General features: G+C 44.6%; 1 protein-coding gene across 1 annotated transcript in view; it reads left to right on the top strand.

Annotated features, from left to right (window-relative positions):
* The window catches only part of LOC309529593 (uncharacterized protein), a 50950-nt gene extending 40323 nt beyond the window's left edge, over window positions 1–10627 (top strand). The window contains exons 5-7 of the mRNA XM_082217983.1: window positions 7776–7892; window positions 8890–9006; window positions 10344–10627. Of these exons, the coding sequence (XP_082074109.1) occupies window positions 7776–7892; window positions 8890–9006; window positions 10344–10466 (357 nt within the window). The 3' untranslated portion in view covers window positions 10467–10627. The remainder of the gene's footprint in view (window positions 1–7775; window positions 7893–8889; window positions 9007–10343) is intronic.
* Window positions 10628–15507: the final 4880 nt, after the last annotated feature.

Genomic DNA, 15507 nt, shown 5'->3' with positions numbered 1-15507 from the left:
CCGCACTTCCGTTTTGAGTGTTACGCTGAGGTCTGACTGTTTTTGCTATTTACTTAGTGTCTTGGTTTTTGTGGCTCTGTTTTGTTTTTGTGACTGTGTGTAACCCAGATCAGCTACTGATTGACTGGTTGTGAGACCGCAGTACATTGTTTATTGTTTTCATTTTATGGATCAACGGTCTCGTTAGATAGTAAAATTCACGTTAAATTGCTGTTTTAGAGGTTGTTTTAGAAGTTTGGAATGGATTAAACCATTTTTCATTACTTTCTATGGGAATGTGTGCCTTGGTTTTGGAACGCTTTGGTTTTGGAATGGACTTCCGGAACGAATTAAGTTTGAGAACCAAAGTACCACTGTACTGCAATTGCGGTTGCATCAGACTGCATTAAAGCAAATCTCCTAAACAACATTCCGCTTCCTTTCCATCCAGGCACTGTGAACGTGGCAGCTGATTCTGTGAGATGACGGGAAATCTGTTAATTGATATGGAATGGGAAAAACCACCCCCGAAGTACAGCACACGTTGTGATTGTTTGAGAAAGGATGTTCTTCAGGTATATCTTAGGAAGTTCTGAAAAAGGTTCACCATCTGGAACATTTACTTCCAGGTTTGCAGCGTTTGGGTTCCAAGTTGTTTGAGTACAAAGGCATTTTGGAACCGAGGTATCACTGTACCTACAAAGAAAGAATCTTTTCCATTGGCTTTTCTTCTGGTCTGCACTTTTGGCTTCATTTTTGCTTAATATGCCTGTTTCTGTGAGGCTTGTAATTTTATGTGCTCCTCCACTAATTTGTGCACCCCCAAAAAAAACACACACACCATACAAATTAGTGGTTTTGATCCATCATTCATAATAAAGAAACACAAACAAGAACAACAGATGTAAAATAAAAATAAAAATACAGAAATGAGAAAGGGGCCCAAGTATCTACAGTGGTACCTGGGTTTACATACGCTTCAGGGTTTACATACGCCCATGGGACTCTCAAGAGTCTCCTCCAGCACCATAATTCAAAAGCATCAATTCTTGGGCGATCAGCCTTCTTTATGGTCCAGCTTTCACTTCCATACATCACTACTGGGAAAACCATAGCTTTTACTATACGGACCTTTGTTGGCAAGGTGATTCTCTACTTTTTAAGATGCTGTCAAGGTTTGTCATTGCTTTTCTCCCAAGAAGCAGGTGTCTTTTAATTTCGTGGCTGCTGTCACCATCTGCAGTGATCATGGAGCCCAAGAAAGTAAAATCTCTCACTGCCTCCATTTCTTCCCCTTCTATTTGCCAGGAGGTGATGGGACCAGTGGCCATGATCTTCGTTTTTTTGATGTTGAGCTTCAGACCATATTTTGCGCTCTCCTCTTTCACCCTCAATAAAAGGTTCTTTAATTCCTCTTCACTTTCTGCCATCAAGGTTGTGTCATCTGCATATCTGAGGTTGTTGATATTTCTTCCGGCAATTTTAATTCCGGCTATGGATTCATCCAGCCCAGCCTTTCGCATGATGAATTCTGCATATAAGTTAAATAAGCAGGGAGACAATATACAGCCTTGGCATACTCCTTTCCCAATTTTGAACCAATCAGTTGTTCCATATCCAGTTCTAACTGTAGCTTCTTGTCCCACATAGAGATTTCTCAGGAGACAGATGAGGTGATCAGGCACTCCCATTTCTTTAAGAACTTGCCATAGTTTGCTGTGGTTGACACAGTCAAAGGCTTTTGCATAGTCAATGAAGCAGAAGTAGATGTATTTCTGCAACTCTCTAGCTTTCTCTATAATCCAGTGCATGTTTGCAATTTGGTCTCTGGTTACTCTACCTCTTCCAAATCCAGCTTGCACTTCTGGGAGTTGTCGGTCCACATACTACTTGAGACTTCCTTGCAGAATTTTAAGCATAACCTTGCTAGCGTGTGGAAAAGCAGAGTACAACTGATCAAAAGAATTTAAACAATGTTTCTACTAACAGGTTTCTCCTCTCATCTTCTGGGTGTTGTTCTTGGTTGTGCTTATAACTTATGAATGATGGGATAAAGTAATTAATTTATGTGGGTATGGGGGGAAGCATATAATGGGGGCAATGTACATAAAACTATATGCATCACAATAGCAAGCATGTTAAGCAAACTGCAACCAAAAAGGTACAGACCAGGAGAAAAGCACACTGAAAAGATTCTTTCTTGGTAGGTATGGCAACTGCAGTCAAACTGACCAGTCCAACCAAAAGAGGTTGTATCAAACTTCATTACAGCTGAGCTCTTACCCGAAATTCCACTTCCTTTCTATCCAGGCTCTGCGAAGTTGGCAACAGCTTTTGTGAGATGGCAGGAAATCTGTTAACTGATATGGAAAGAAAAGAGCAGGAGAAAGATTGTTCTGCAGGTAAATATTAGGAAGTTCTCCAAGATGAATCAATTGCATAGGATGAGTTAAGAGAGAAGAGTTTGGATGCTGAGAGTTGCACGAATACCTGTTTGTAGCCTGGAGCACAGGACAGATTGTCAATATATGAGAAAGGTGATTGTGTGGGTAAATCTTAGGATGATGTGCAAGATAAATAAATGGCTTAGGATGATTTAAGAGAAAGGGGCCTGGAGGGTTCAGATGCTATGCTGACAGTTACCGGATTTGGCACTGCAACACTATAAGTAGAGAGAACCTCCTTGTTCCATCCTAACTCCACTTCCTTCTGCCTTAGAGTGCCTTCCCTTTGGCAGAGATCTCAGAGAAAACTGCTGCCATGAGGTTCCTCTACCTGAGCTTTACTCTGGTCGTCATCCTCTTCCATGTTGTTGCAGGTAAGAGGGCACAGGGAGGGAGTAGCTGCTGGAAATGCAGAAGGTCTCAGCTTCAATTCCAGGTATTTCCCTGCCGGAGACCCTGAGAAACTGCTGTAGGTGGAACAACAGCATGAATTAGCTGCTCCCTATTCTATCTGGCTGCTTAAAAGGGGTGGTGGAGGAGGAAAGTATTTAACAATATACTTAATATTGAAATTGAAATTGAATACATGGCTTTTGCAGAAGCAGAATGTTCAGGATGCTGAATGAGCCACAAGGCAGCTTCCATGGTGGTCATTTATATTGCTGAGAGTTTAGAAGATTTAGTGTGCAGGGAGACAGTGCTCCTGAAGGTAGGATTCTATCAATTGATGAAGATGATCATCCAAATGTCATAGACCAAATGGAGCAAACAGCACGCAGACCTAGCGGTGGGAGGAAAAAATCCTTAAATAAGAGACACCGGGGAATGATTAATGGACTTCAATGTCTGTACACTAATGCACAAAGCATGGGAAATAAACAAGATGAGTTTGAGCTCTTGGTACAGCATACTCAATATGACATAATAGGCATCACTGAAACCTGGTGGGATAAGTCCCATGATTGGAATGTAATAATGGAGGGATACAATCTATTTCAGAGAAACGGACCAGACAAGAAAGGAGGAGGAGTGGCGTTATATGTCAGGGATGTGTATACCTGTGAAGAGATCCAAGATTTAGAACCTCAAAGCCAAAGTGAGAGCATTTGGGTCAAAATTAAAGGAGAGAAGAATAACAGTGACCTCATTGTGGGATTTTACTATAGATCCCCAAGCCAAACGGAGGACATAGATGATGCCTTCCTGGAACAGATGGCCAAGCATGCAAAAGGAAGGGAGATAGTAGTAATGGGGGACTTCAATTACCCAGATATTTGTTGGATGTCAAACTCTTGAAAGAGCATAAGGTCAAACAGATTCCTCACTTACCTTGCAGACAACTTCATTGTCCAGAAAGTGGGAGAAGCAACAAGAGGAACAGCCATTTTAGATCTGGTCCTAACCAATGTTGATGACTTGGTTAGTGGGGTAGAAGTGGAAGGATCATTAGGTGCGAGTGATCATGCTCTTCTGAAGTTTACTATACAGCGGAAAGGAGCAGCCAAGCATACTAGGACTCAATTTCTTGACTTTAAGAAAGCCAACTATATAAAGCTTAGGGAAGTGCTGGGTGAGATCCCATGGACAGTAATACTAAAAGGAAAGGAAAGGCTTGCTAGAGAGGTTAAAAGCAACAAAAAAGGCTTTTATGGGTATGTTCATAGCAAAAGGAAGAACAAAGAAACAGTGGGGTCCCTCAGAGGAGAAGATGGTGAGATGCAAACAGGGGACACAGAAAGGGCTGAACTCCTCAATGCCTTCTTTGCCTCAGTCTTCTCCGATAAAGAAAACAATGCCCGACCTGAAGAATTTGGAGCAAATGATTCAGCAGAGGAAACACAGCCCAGAATAACTAAGGAGATAGTACAAGAATACTTGTCTAGTTTAGATGTATTCAAGTCTCCAGGGCCAGATGAACTGCATCCAAGAGTATTAAAAGAACTGGCAGATGTGATCTCAGAACCAATGGCAGTCATCTTTGAGAATTCCTGGAGAACAGGCGAAGTCCCGGCCGACTGGAGGAGGGCAAATATTGTCCCTATTTTCAAGAAAGGGAAAAAAGAGGACCCAAATATCAATGGTTCCTCTTCATCCTGGAGAAGAGTGACTAGTGGGGTGCCACAGGGTTCTGTCTTGGGCCCGGTCTTATTCAACATCTTTATCAACGACTTGGATGATGGACTCAAGGGCATCCTGATCAAATTTGCAGATGACACAAAACTGGGAGGGGTGGCTAACACCCCAGAGGACAGGATCACACTTCAAAACCACCTTGACAGATTAGAGAACTGGGCAAAAACAAACAAGATGAATTTAAACAGGGAGAAATGTAACTATTGCACTTGGGCAAAAAAAATGAGAGGCACAAATACAAGATGGGTGACACCTGGCTTGAGAGCAGTACATGTGAAAAGGATCTAGGAGTCTTGGTTGACCACAAACTTGACATGAGCCAACAGTGTGACGCGGCAGCTAAAAAAGCCAATGCAATTCTGGGCTGCATCAATAGGAGTATAGCATCTAGATCAAGGGAAATAATAGTGCCACTGTATTCTGCCACTGTATTCTGCTCTGAGGGGGCGCGGGTGGCGCTGTGGGCTAAAGCCTCAGCGCCTAGGGCTTGCCGATCGAAAGGTCGGCAGTTCGAATCCCCGCGGCGGGGTGCGCTCCCGCTGCTCGGTCCCAGCGCCTGCCAACCTAGCAGTTCGAAAGCACCCCCGGGGGCAAGTAAATAAATAGGTACCGCTTACCAGCGGGAAGGTAAACGGCGTTCCGTGTGCGGCTCTGGCTCGCCAGAGCAGCGTTGTCACGCTGGCCACGTGACCCGGAAGTGTTTCCGGACAGCGCTGGCCCCCGGCCAATAAATGTGAGATGGGCGCACAAACCCCAGAGTCTGTCAAGACTGGCCCGTAAGGGCAGGGATACCTTTACCTTTACCTTATTCTGCTCTGGTCAGACCTCACCTGGAGTACTGTGTCCAGTTCTGGGCACCACAGTTCAAGAAGGACACTGACAAACTGGAACGTGTCCAGAGGAGGGCAACCAAAATGGTCAAAGGCCTGGAAACGATGCCTTATGAGGAACGGCTAACGGAGCTGGGCATGTTTAGCCTGGAGAAGAGGAGGTTAAGGGGTGATATGATATCCATGTTCAAATATATAAAAGGATGTCACATAGAGAAGGGAGAAAGGTTGATTTCTGCAGCTCCAGAGAAGCGGACACGGAGCAATGGATGCAAACTACAAGAAAGAAGATTCCACCTAAACATTAGGAAGAACTTCCTGACAGTGGAATTGGCTGCCAAGGAGTGTGGTGGAGTCTCCTACTTTGGAGGTCTTTAAGCAGAGGCTTGACAACCATATGTCAGGAGTGCTCTGATGGTGTTTCCTGCTTGGCAGGGGGTTGGACTCGATGGCCCTTGTGGTCTCTTCCAACTCTATGATTCTATGATCCCCAAGCCCTCTCTAATTCCAGAGGTCCTGGATCTATGAAGAGTAAATATCTGATGAAGGATTCCATTGTAGACCTAACCCAGCAAGTTTCTTTGTTAAAGAATGCCCACAGTTGCCACCTCAGGACCCCATCATTATACCCTATGAAGAGATGGTGCCCCTAGCCAAATGGGTGGGCCTTACCCCCTCCTCACCTGGCTTGTAGCTGAGAATGGCTATAGCCAGCACAGTTGGGTGTGAGCTAAGCAAAACACAATGGCAACACTACTGGGAAGATTACAGAAAAATACATTCTCAGAGAGGGCGCAAGTGGCAAGGTATTTCTGAAGCTCAGAACAGCAGTAATTCTGATTGGCAGATGTTGAAAGCAAAGGGGGAACCTTCAGTGGAATGGAATCAAGGATGACATAGTTGCCAGTTATGTGGGTCTGTGGGTGCATTATCTGCTAATTTTTCTCTCCTTGCATTAACAACCTGCAAGATATAGGCTTTTCAGCTGTGCAGAAAAAATCCCAGGAGCAGTAATAATCATCATCCTCATAATGTTATGATTTATGTGCCACCCAACTGGCTGGGTGCAGCTGAGTGTCAGCCCCCTTACAGGGTTCAGGAATCAGCTGGAGTGTTTGCAGAGAAGGAGGACCGATCTGACCCTTGCTAATGTTGGCCAATGAAACAGTAGTTAACAGGTTGAGAGGCAGCAGAAGTCTGTAAAAGTTGGTCATCCCATTAAATACACAGGGTTCTAGTTTGGAAAAAAAGTAGTTGGCAACCCCTTTGCCCCCTTGAAATGAATTTATTTCCCTTCTCTTTTACACAGGGCAATTTATATGTGAACTAGCAGGAGGAACTTGCCATTATTCAGCAACTACAAACTGTGAAAATGGAGAAATTAAGGGGATCTCCTGTGGCAGCAACGGAATCTGCTGCAATGGTAAGTGATGTCCACTGAGTTGTTTTGTTTTTGCAAAAAAGATAAATATGTAGTAAATAAATATATATAAAAGGGTAAAGGTAAAGGACCCCTGGCAGTTAAGTCCAGTCACAAACAACTCTGGGGTTGGGTGCTCAGCTAGCTTTACTGACCGAGGGAGCCCTCGTCTGTCTGCAGACCATTTTTCCAGGTCATGTGGCCAGCATGACTAAGCCACCTCTGGCAAAACCAGAGCAGCGCACGGAAACGCTGTTTACCTTTCTGCTGCAGTAGTAGTACCTATTTATCAACTTGCACTTTGACATGCTTTTGAACTGCTAGGTTGGCAGAAGCTGGGACTGAGCAATGGGAACTCACCCCATCATGGGGATTCGAACGACGACCTTCCAATCGGCAAGCCCAAGAGGCTCAGCGGTTTACCCCACAGCACCACCTGCAACCCCATTTATAAAGAAGATCCCCCCCCCAAATCAACCATTCTATGTTAAATTGATGATGTCAGTTAAATCAGGTCTTTCCATGCCTGACATTCCAAATCTGTAAAACTCCACCATAAGGTCACCAGCTGGCCTCGGGTAAACCAGGCTTTCACTCTCAGCCTCAATCTCCCCATCGGTATTATGGGACATAATAATACTGACTTGCTGGTACAGAAGGCTTTGAAGATTTATTTACTCCTTGCATTTATATCCCACCTTTTTCTCCATGGAGCTCAAGGTGCCTTCTGTGGTTCTTCCTAATTTAATCCTCACAACAACCCTGAGAGGCCCAAGGAGACACTGTGAGCCTCATGATGAGGCTGGATTTGAAGGCTGGTCTCCCATTTCCTAGTCCAGGACCTCAGGCTCTCATACTTGGAAGTGCTATTCCAATGCTCAAAACAAAATAGCAGTCAAATTAACATTTCTGTTATGCACAAGAAGTCCTTTCAAATAATGACAATTTAATTCCCTCTCTTTTGCACAGCTGAAATTCCATTTTGTACACACTCGGGAGGATTTTGCCAGGCCCCAATCACTAAGAACTGTACCTTTGGAGAGATTACAAACATCCCCTGTGGTGCTAATGAACGCTGCTGTAGATGTAAGTGATACCCATGACTTGGTGGTCCCACTCGTGCAAATGTTTACTAATTTTTAATCCTGTTTTTCCTACACTCTACATCTTCACTGGACAATGCAGGGCTTTGCTGGTGCTAAAGGAAATAATCACTGATCAGTTTCTGGATCAGAGTAGCTGATAATATGCTCAGGGTATATTAATTTTATTTTTAGAAGTAAAAAGTTGGATTCAGTTTTGATGCAGCCCTTCTAGGTTCTGCATCTTCTTTTAAGCATTCGAGCCTCAAGGTTTTCATCTGTCCACAGGGAATTTCGATGCCACAGATGTTCATATGGGGGCAAACTGTGCAAGCTGCTCTTTCCATGGGAAGTAAAAAGTGGCGGCTCCGATCTAACTCTCCAAAATGTTAAGACAGCGCTGAGTAAGTGAGGATGAGCCAGCAGTCTGCTGCTGCTGAAGGAACACAAATATGATTTGGCAACAAAGATTCCCACTTCATTCTGCACTCACCAGAACTCACCTGAAGTACAAAAATAATGTTGACCGGAGCATCAGTGAAATCAGGACTTCCCATGCCTGACAATCCAAGTATGCGAGATTCTACCATGAGATCACCAGCTGGCCTATGGATAACCACACTTTCACTCTCAGCCTCAATCTCCCCATCAGCATTATGGAACATAATAATACTGATATTTTTTCATTGCATTTATATCCCAGGTTCTTCTCAATGGAGCTCAAAGTGGCTTCTATGGTTCTTCTTAATTTAATCCTCACAACAACCCTGCAAGGGAGATTAGGCTGAGATTGAGTGATTGGCCCAAGGCCACTCTGTGAGCCTCATGATGAGGCTGGATTTGAAGGCTGGTCTCCCATTTCCCAGTGCAGGACCTCAGGCTCTCATACTTGGCAGTGCTCTTCCAATGCTCAAAACAAAATGCCCGTCAAATTAACGTTTCTGTATTGCACAAGGAGTTCTCTCAAATGATGAAAATCTACTTCCCTCTCTTTTGCACAGATGGACCCCCATTGTGTAGATTCTCGGGAGGTTTTTGCCAGGCCCCAAGGACTGCGAACTGTACCTTTGGAGAGATTACAAACGCCTCCTGTGGTTCTAATGAACGCTGCTGCAGGAGTAAGTGATACCCATGAGTTGGTCCCACTCACGTGTGAATGTTTGCTCATTTTTAATCCTGATTTCCTGATCTACACTCTGCATCTTCACTGGAGGAAGCAGAAGCAGGGCTTTGTTTGTGCTAAAGGAAATAGTGGACAATCACTTTATAAATCAGGACATATTAACCCTATTTTTAGATTTCTAAATTTGGATTCAGTTTTGATGCAGCACTTCTAGGTTCTGCATCTTCTTTTAAGCATTAGAGCCTCAAGGTTTTCCTCTGTGCACAGGGAATTTTGATCCCGCAGATGTTCATATGGGTACAAACTGTGCAGGCTGCACTTCCCATGGGCAGTAAAAACTGGCAGCTCTGATCTAATTTTCCAAAATGTTAAGACAACCCTCAGTAAATGAGGATGAGCCAGCCGTCTGCTGCTGCTGCAAGAACGCATATGTGATTTGGCAACAAAGAGTCCCACTTCATTCTGCACTCACCAGACCTCTCCTGAAGTACCAAAATACATCACAATTTCCAGTAGTAGAACCAGAGCTGGAAACCTGATGGTCCCTAAGGACCTGAACCAGGGGAGGAATTCTTGAATGCCAGCAATGGTGATAGTTACAGGTAGGTAGCTGTGTTGGTCTGCCGTAGTTGAAAGAAAATGAAAAAATTCCTTCCAGTAGCACCTTAGAGACCAAGTAAGTTTGTTCTTGGTATTAGCTTTCGTGTGCATGCACAATTTCCAGCAGTAGAACCAGAGCTGGAAACCTGATGGTCCCTAAGGACCTGAACCAGGGGAGGAATTCTTGAATGCCAGCAATGGTGATAGTTACAGGTAGGTAGCTGTGTTGGTCTGCCGTAGTCGAAAGAAAATGAAAAAATTCCTTCCAGTAGCACCTTAGAGACCAAGTAAGTTTGTTCTTGGTATGAGCTTTTGTGTGCATGCACACTTCTTCAGATACACACAATGGTGGTAGTTCATTCTGCCTCTTAGAAATACTGGAGAAATGAATTGAAAAGCAACTGCAATCTGAAGCTGGAGATGAGAAATAATTTAATAGATCTATTCTAGCCTGTGATGGAGTCCTCAAAGTCAGCAGCTGCCAGCGGCCCATCCTGATATCCAGCATGGGTCAGGGGATGTCGGCACTGATCTTGCAAATTCCTCTGAGAGCTCTTCTGGGGCTGGGCCTGCATGTCCTCTTCCTTTCCGCTACAGATTCCTTAAATGTTCCATTGAGTCCTTCCAACACGACAATTCTATGATCCTCCCTCATCTCCTGAAGGTGAGCAGTCTGACTCCAGGCTCCTGAAAGTGCCATCAATTACAGATTTCCTTCTTTCTTTTATTCAGGAGGACGATAATCAATGTAAGAGGAAAAGGGGGGTTCTGACAGGAGGAACTCACCAAACGATGCCCATCTGGTCTAACTCTTCCTGCTTACTGTGGCTTCAATGCACAATGCTGTGCCCTTGAGTGACATCAGTGAGCAGCCCACATCCAAAAGTGTGAACGCCTGATTGCTACGCTGATTCTTCTGGATCTTTGCTTGTGGGAGTGGGCCTGATCAATCCATTTGTGAAGCAAGCAATGAAACAAAGATCAGTCTGTTCAGATGATCATCTAATTAAACACATATTAACCTGCAAATTTAAAATGTATTTTTTTCATTTTTTAAAAAAGCATTTATGACTAAATATGACCCTCCTCCAGTGGAAGCGCATCATATCTGCCCAAGATCCCTCTTGACTGAAGTTCTCATCCCCGAGTCCCAGGAGGAGATAACAGCAGCTAATGATTTTCATGCACCCAGGCAGAGCTTGGGTTTCGCTGCCCAGCTGGTTATGTGAACATGGGTGGAATAGGCTGAACTCAACCCAGACTGGAGCCATGACCTAAATGGAGCTGATTATTCAGGATCCACTGCCTTGTGCGTGCCCATAGGTCACTGAGAGTGGTATTTAATGCTGCTGAATGCACACCTGGTTTATTGATTTCTATGGGTGTACTCTTAGTAGGACTCGGAATTTTCTGAAGGGTGTTTTCTGGGATTTTGAGAATGAAAGAAGGAACTCAGGGAGGTGCCAGGGAGGAGGTGGGACTGAAGAGGCGGGAAGGGCTATTGCTGCCTAGTGATCAAGATCCCAGATTTAGTCATTGATCTGGATATTTCTTTTCAACTTTAATTTATATACATTAATTCATAACATAGCCAACTATAATTGCAGATGCCAATTAAAATAAAATACAAGCAGAAAAGTATATCTGAAGTTAAACACATAGGAACACATATCCATGCGACTTTCAATTTGTTTGTTTAGACATTTCTCTCCCAACTTTCCCCAAGGAACTCAAGGCAATATACATCTTTTTCTCCCATGAGCCCATGTCTCCCAGGTCTTAGACTAATACCACGCTGGTGCCGTTGCCCTTAGTTCCTTGGTCACCACTACCTAAAAGGCCCTCTGCCTGCTTCCCTGTAACCTTGCCTCTCCCAGTGAAGGAACCGCTAGAAGGTTATTGGAAAAACGCCTGCCCAGGAGCGGTGCCAGCATCCCAGGCACCGGGGGCCTTTCTCCGGAGGTCACTCTCTGTCTGGAATCCCCCTCAGTCCAGAAAGACCATTGATAAGCGAACCCTCCCTCCTGAGAGGAGCATGCTAGCAATCTTCTGGCAATCCATCACAGAAGAGGACAGTCCGTAGTCTAACTGCTACTTTATTAAGACTGTACAAAAGCATGCCTGCTCGCCTGAGCAGTACAGGATGCGAGTCTACAACACTACTCTGCTTCTACCCAGAAGCGGAAGACAACTCACAGTACCTCCATCCAGGTTACACTGAGAGCGCTGAGAACTGGCTCAGACTTCCTGTCTCATGCTCAGATACATCACATGATGTAAACAATCTGGCTGCTTGCTCGCAGCTGGTGGGAACTAAAATCCCAACACTTGGAGCTGGACCTCCGTGTCCGGGCTGAATGATAAAGGTAGATATGCTCCTTCAGGTATTCTACCACAATGGGACCTAATGTTTAGGTGGAATCTTCTTTCTTGTAGTTTGGATCCATTGCTCCGTGTCCGCTTCTCCGGAGCAGCAGAAAACAACCTTTCTCCCTCCTCTATGTGACATCCTTTTATATATTTGAACATGGCTATCATATCACCCCTTAACCTCCTCTTCTCCAGGCTAAACATGCCCAGCTCCCTTAGCCGTTCCTCATAAGGCATCGTTTCCAGGCCTTTGACCATTTTGGTTGCCCTCCTCTGGACACGTTCCAGTTTGTCAGTGTCCTTCTTGAACTGTGGTGCCCAGAACTGGACACAGTACTCCAGGTGTGGTCTGACCAGAGCAGAATACAGTGGCACTATTACTTCCCTTGATCTAGATGCTATACTCCTATTGATGCAGCCCAGAATTGCATTGGCTTTTTTAGCTGCCGCGTCACACTGTTTGTGCATGTCAAGTTTGTGGTCAACCAAGACTCCTAGATCCTTTTCACATGTACTGCTCTCAAGCCAGGTGTCACCCATCTTGTATTTGTGCCTCTCATTTTTTTTGCCCAAGTGCAATACTTTACATTTCTCCCTGTTAAAATTCATCTTGTTTATTTTTGCCCAGTTCTCTAATCTGTCAAGGTCGTTTTGAAGTGTGATCCTGTCCTCTGGGGTGTTAGCCACCCCTCCCAGTTTGGTGTCATCTGCAAATTTGATCAGGATGCCCTTGAGTCCATCATCCAAGTCGTTGATAAAGATGTTGAATAAGACCGGGCCCAAGACAGAACCCTGTGGCACCCCACTAGTCACTCTTCTCCAGGATGAAGAGGAACCATTGATGAGCACCCTTTGGGTTCGGTCAGTCAGCCAGTTACAAATCCACTGAGTGGTAGCATAGTCAAGACCGCATTTTACCAGCTTATTTACAAGAATATCATGGGGCACCTTGTCAAATGCCTTGCTGAAATCAAGGTAGGCTACATCCACTGCGTTCCCTTCATCTACCAGGCTTGTAATTCTGTCAAAAAACGAGATCAGGTTAGTCTGACATGACTTATTTTTCAGAAATCCATGCTGACTATTGGTATCACAGCATTCCTTTCTAGGTGCTCACAGACTGTTTGCTTAATGATCTGCTCCAGAATCTTCCCTGCTATTGATGTCAGACTGACTGGGTGGTAATTATTTGGGTCCTCTCTTTTCCCCTTTTTGAAAATAGGGACAACATTTGCCCTCCTCCAGTCTGCCGGGACTTCGCCTGTTCTCCAGGAATTCTCAAAGATGACTGCCAGTGGTTCTGAGATCACATCTGCCAGTTCTTTTAATACTCTTGGATGCAGTTCATCTGGCCCTGGAGACTTGAATACATCTAAACTAGCCAAATATTCTTGTACTATCTCCTTAGTTATTCTGGGCTGTATTTCCTTTGCTGAATCATTTGCTCCAAATTCTTCAGGTCGGGCATTGTTTTCTTTATCAGAGAAGACTGAGGCAAAGAAGGCATTGAGGAGTTCAGCCCTTTCTGTGTCCCCTGTTTGCATTTCACCATCTTCTCCTCTGAGTGATCCCATTGTTTCTTTGTTCTTCCTTTTGCTACGAACATACCCATAAAAGCCTTTTTTGTTGCTTTTAACCTCTCTAGCAAGCCTGAGTTCATTTTGTGCTTTAGCTTTTCTGACTTTGTGTCTACACGTGCTGGCTATTTGTTTGAATTCCTCTTTGGTGGTTTCCCCCCTTTTCCATTTTTTGTACACATCCTTTTTTAATCTTAATTCAGTTAAAAGTTCTTTAGATAGCCACCCTGGCTTCTTTAGGCACCTTCCATGTTTCCGTCTCATTGGTATTGCCTGACGTTGTGCTTTTAGTATCTCCCTCTTAACAAACTCCCAGCCATCATGAACTCCCTTTCCTTTTAGTATTGTTGTCCATGGGATCTCACCCAGCACTTCCCTAAGTTTTATGAAGTCGGCTTTCTTAAAGTCAAGAAATTGAGTCCTAGTATGCTTGGCTGCTCCTTTCCGCTGTATAGTAAACTTCAGAAGAGCATGATCACTCGCGCCTAATGATCCTTCCACTTCTACCCCACTAACCAGGTCATCAACATTGGTTAGGACCAGATCTAAAATGGCTGTTCCTCTTGTTGTTTCTCCCACTTTCTGGACAATGAAGTTGTCTGCAAGGCCAGTGAGGAATCTGTTTGACCTTATGCTCTTGGCTGAGTTTGACGTCCAACAAATATCCGGGTAATTGAAGTCCCCCATTACTACTATCTCCCTTCCTTTTGCATGCTTGGCCATCTGTTCCAGGAAGGCATCATCTATGTCCTCCGTTTGGCTTGGGGATCTATAGTAAACTCCCACAATGAGGTCTCTGTTATTCTTCTCTCCCTTAATTTTGACCCAAATGCTCTCACTTTGGCTTTGAGGATCTAAATCTTGGATCTCTTCACAGGTATACACATCCCTGACATATAACGCCACTCCTCCTCCTTTCTTGTCTGGTCTGTTTCTCTGAAATAGATTGTATCCCCCCATTATTACATTCCAATCGTGGGACTTATCCCACCAGGTTTCAGTGATGCCTATTATGTCATATTTAGTTTGCTGTACCAAGAGCTCAAGCTCATCTTGTTTATTTCCCATGCTTTGCGCATTAGTGTACAGACATTGAAGTCCATTAATCATTCCCCCGTGTCTCTTATTTAAGGTTTTTTTCCTCCCACCACTAGGTCCGTGTGCTGTTTTCTCCATTTGGTCTATGACATTTGGATGATCATCTTCATTAATTGATAGGCTCCTACCTTCAGGAGCACTGTCTCCCTCCCCCACATTAGTCAGTTTAAAGCCCTCCTGATGAGGTTTCTGAGATTTTTGGCAAAAACATTTCTCCCAACCGTTGTGAGGTGCAGCCCATCACTTGCCAGAAGTCCATCTTCAAGAAACTGCAGTCCGTGATCTAAGAATCCAAACCATTCCTGTTTACACCATTTGCGAAGCCAGCTGTTCACTTCCACTATTTTCCCCTCTCTCCCTGGGCCACGTCGTTCAACTGGGAGGACAGATGAGATGACAATTTGTGCATTTAGTTGCTTCAATTTCCTGCCGAGAGCCTCGTAGTCTCTTTTGATCTTCTGGAGGCTATTGCTTGCAGTGTCATTGGTTCCCACATGAACCAAGAGGAAGGGGTATTTGTCAGTGGGTTTTATGATTCCTTGCAGTCGTTCAGTTACATCTTGGATCTTAGCCCCGGGGAGACAGCACACTTCCCGAGACATCTTGTCAGGCCCACAGATCACTGCTTCTGTTCCCCTCAGTAGGGAATCCCCTATCACCACTACACGCCTCCTCTTGGGTTTGGTCGGGGTTCTTCCGTGAGCTGTCCGTTCCAAGGTCGCCTGCACATTCCCTGAGGACTGACTTTGCTGCTCGTCTTCATATACCTGATCGACTGTAATGAGGGAGAGATCCTCAAATGGAGTCTGCTCTTCGTCTTCCATGCTAGGGGAGAGGACCTCAAAGCGATT

This window comes from Podarcis vaucheri, assembly GCF_965113315.1.
Source record: "Podarcis vaucheri genome assembly, chromosome: 3".
Classification (NCBI taxonomy): Eukaryota; Metazoa; Chordata; class Lepidosauria; order Squamata; family Lacertidae; genus Podarcis; species Podarcis vaucheri.
The sequence above is the reverse complement of the archived record's forward strand: the minus strand, read 5'-3'. Positions and strand labels throughout refer to the sequence as shown.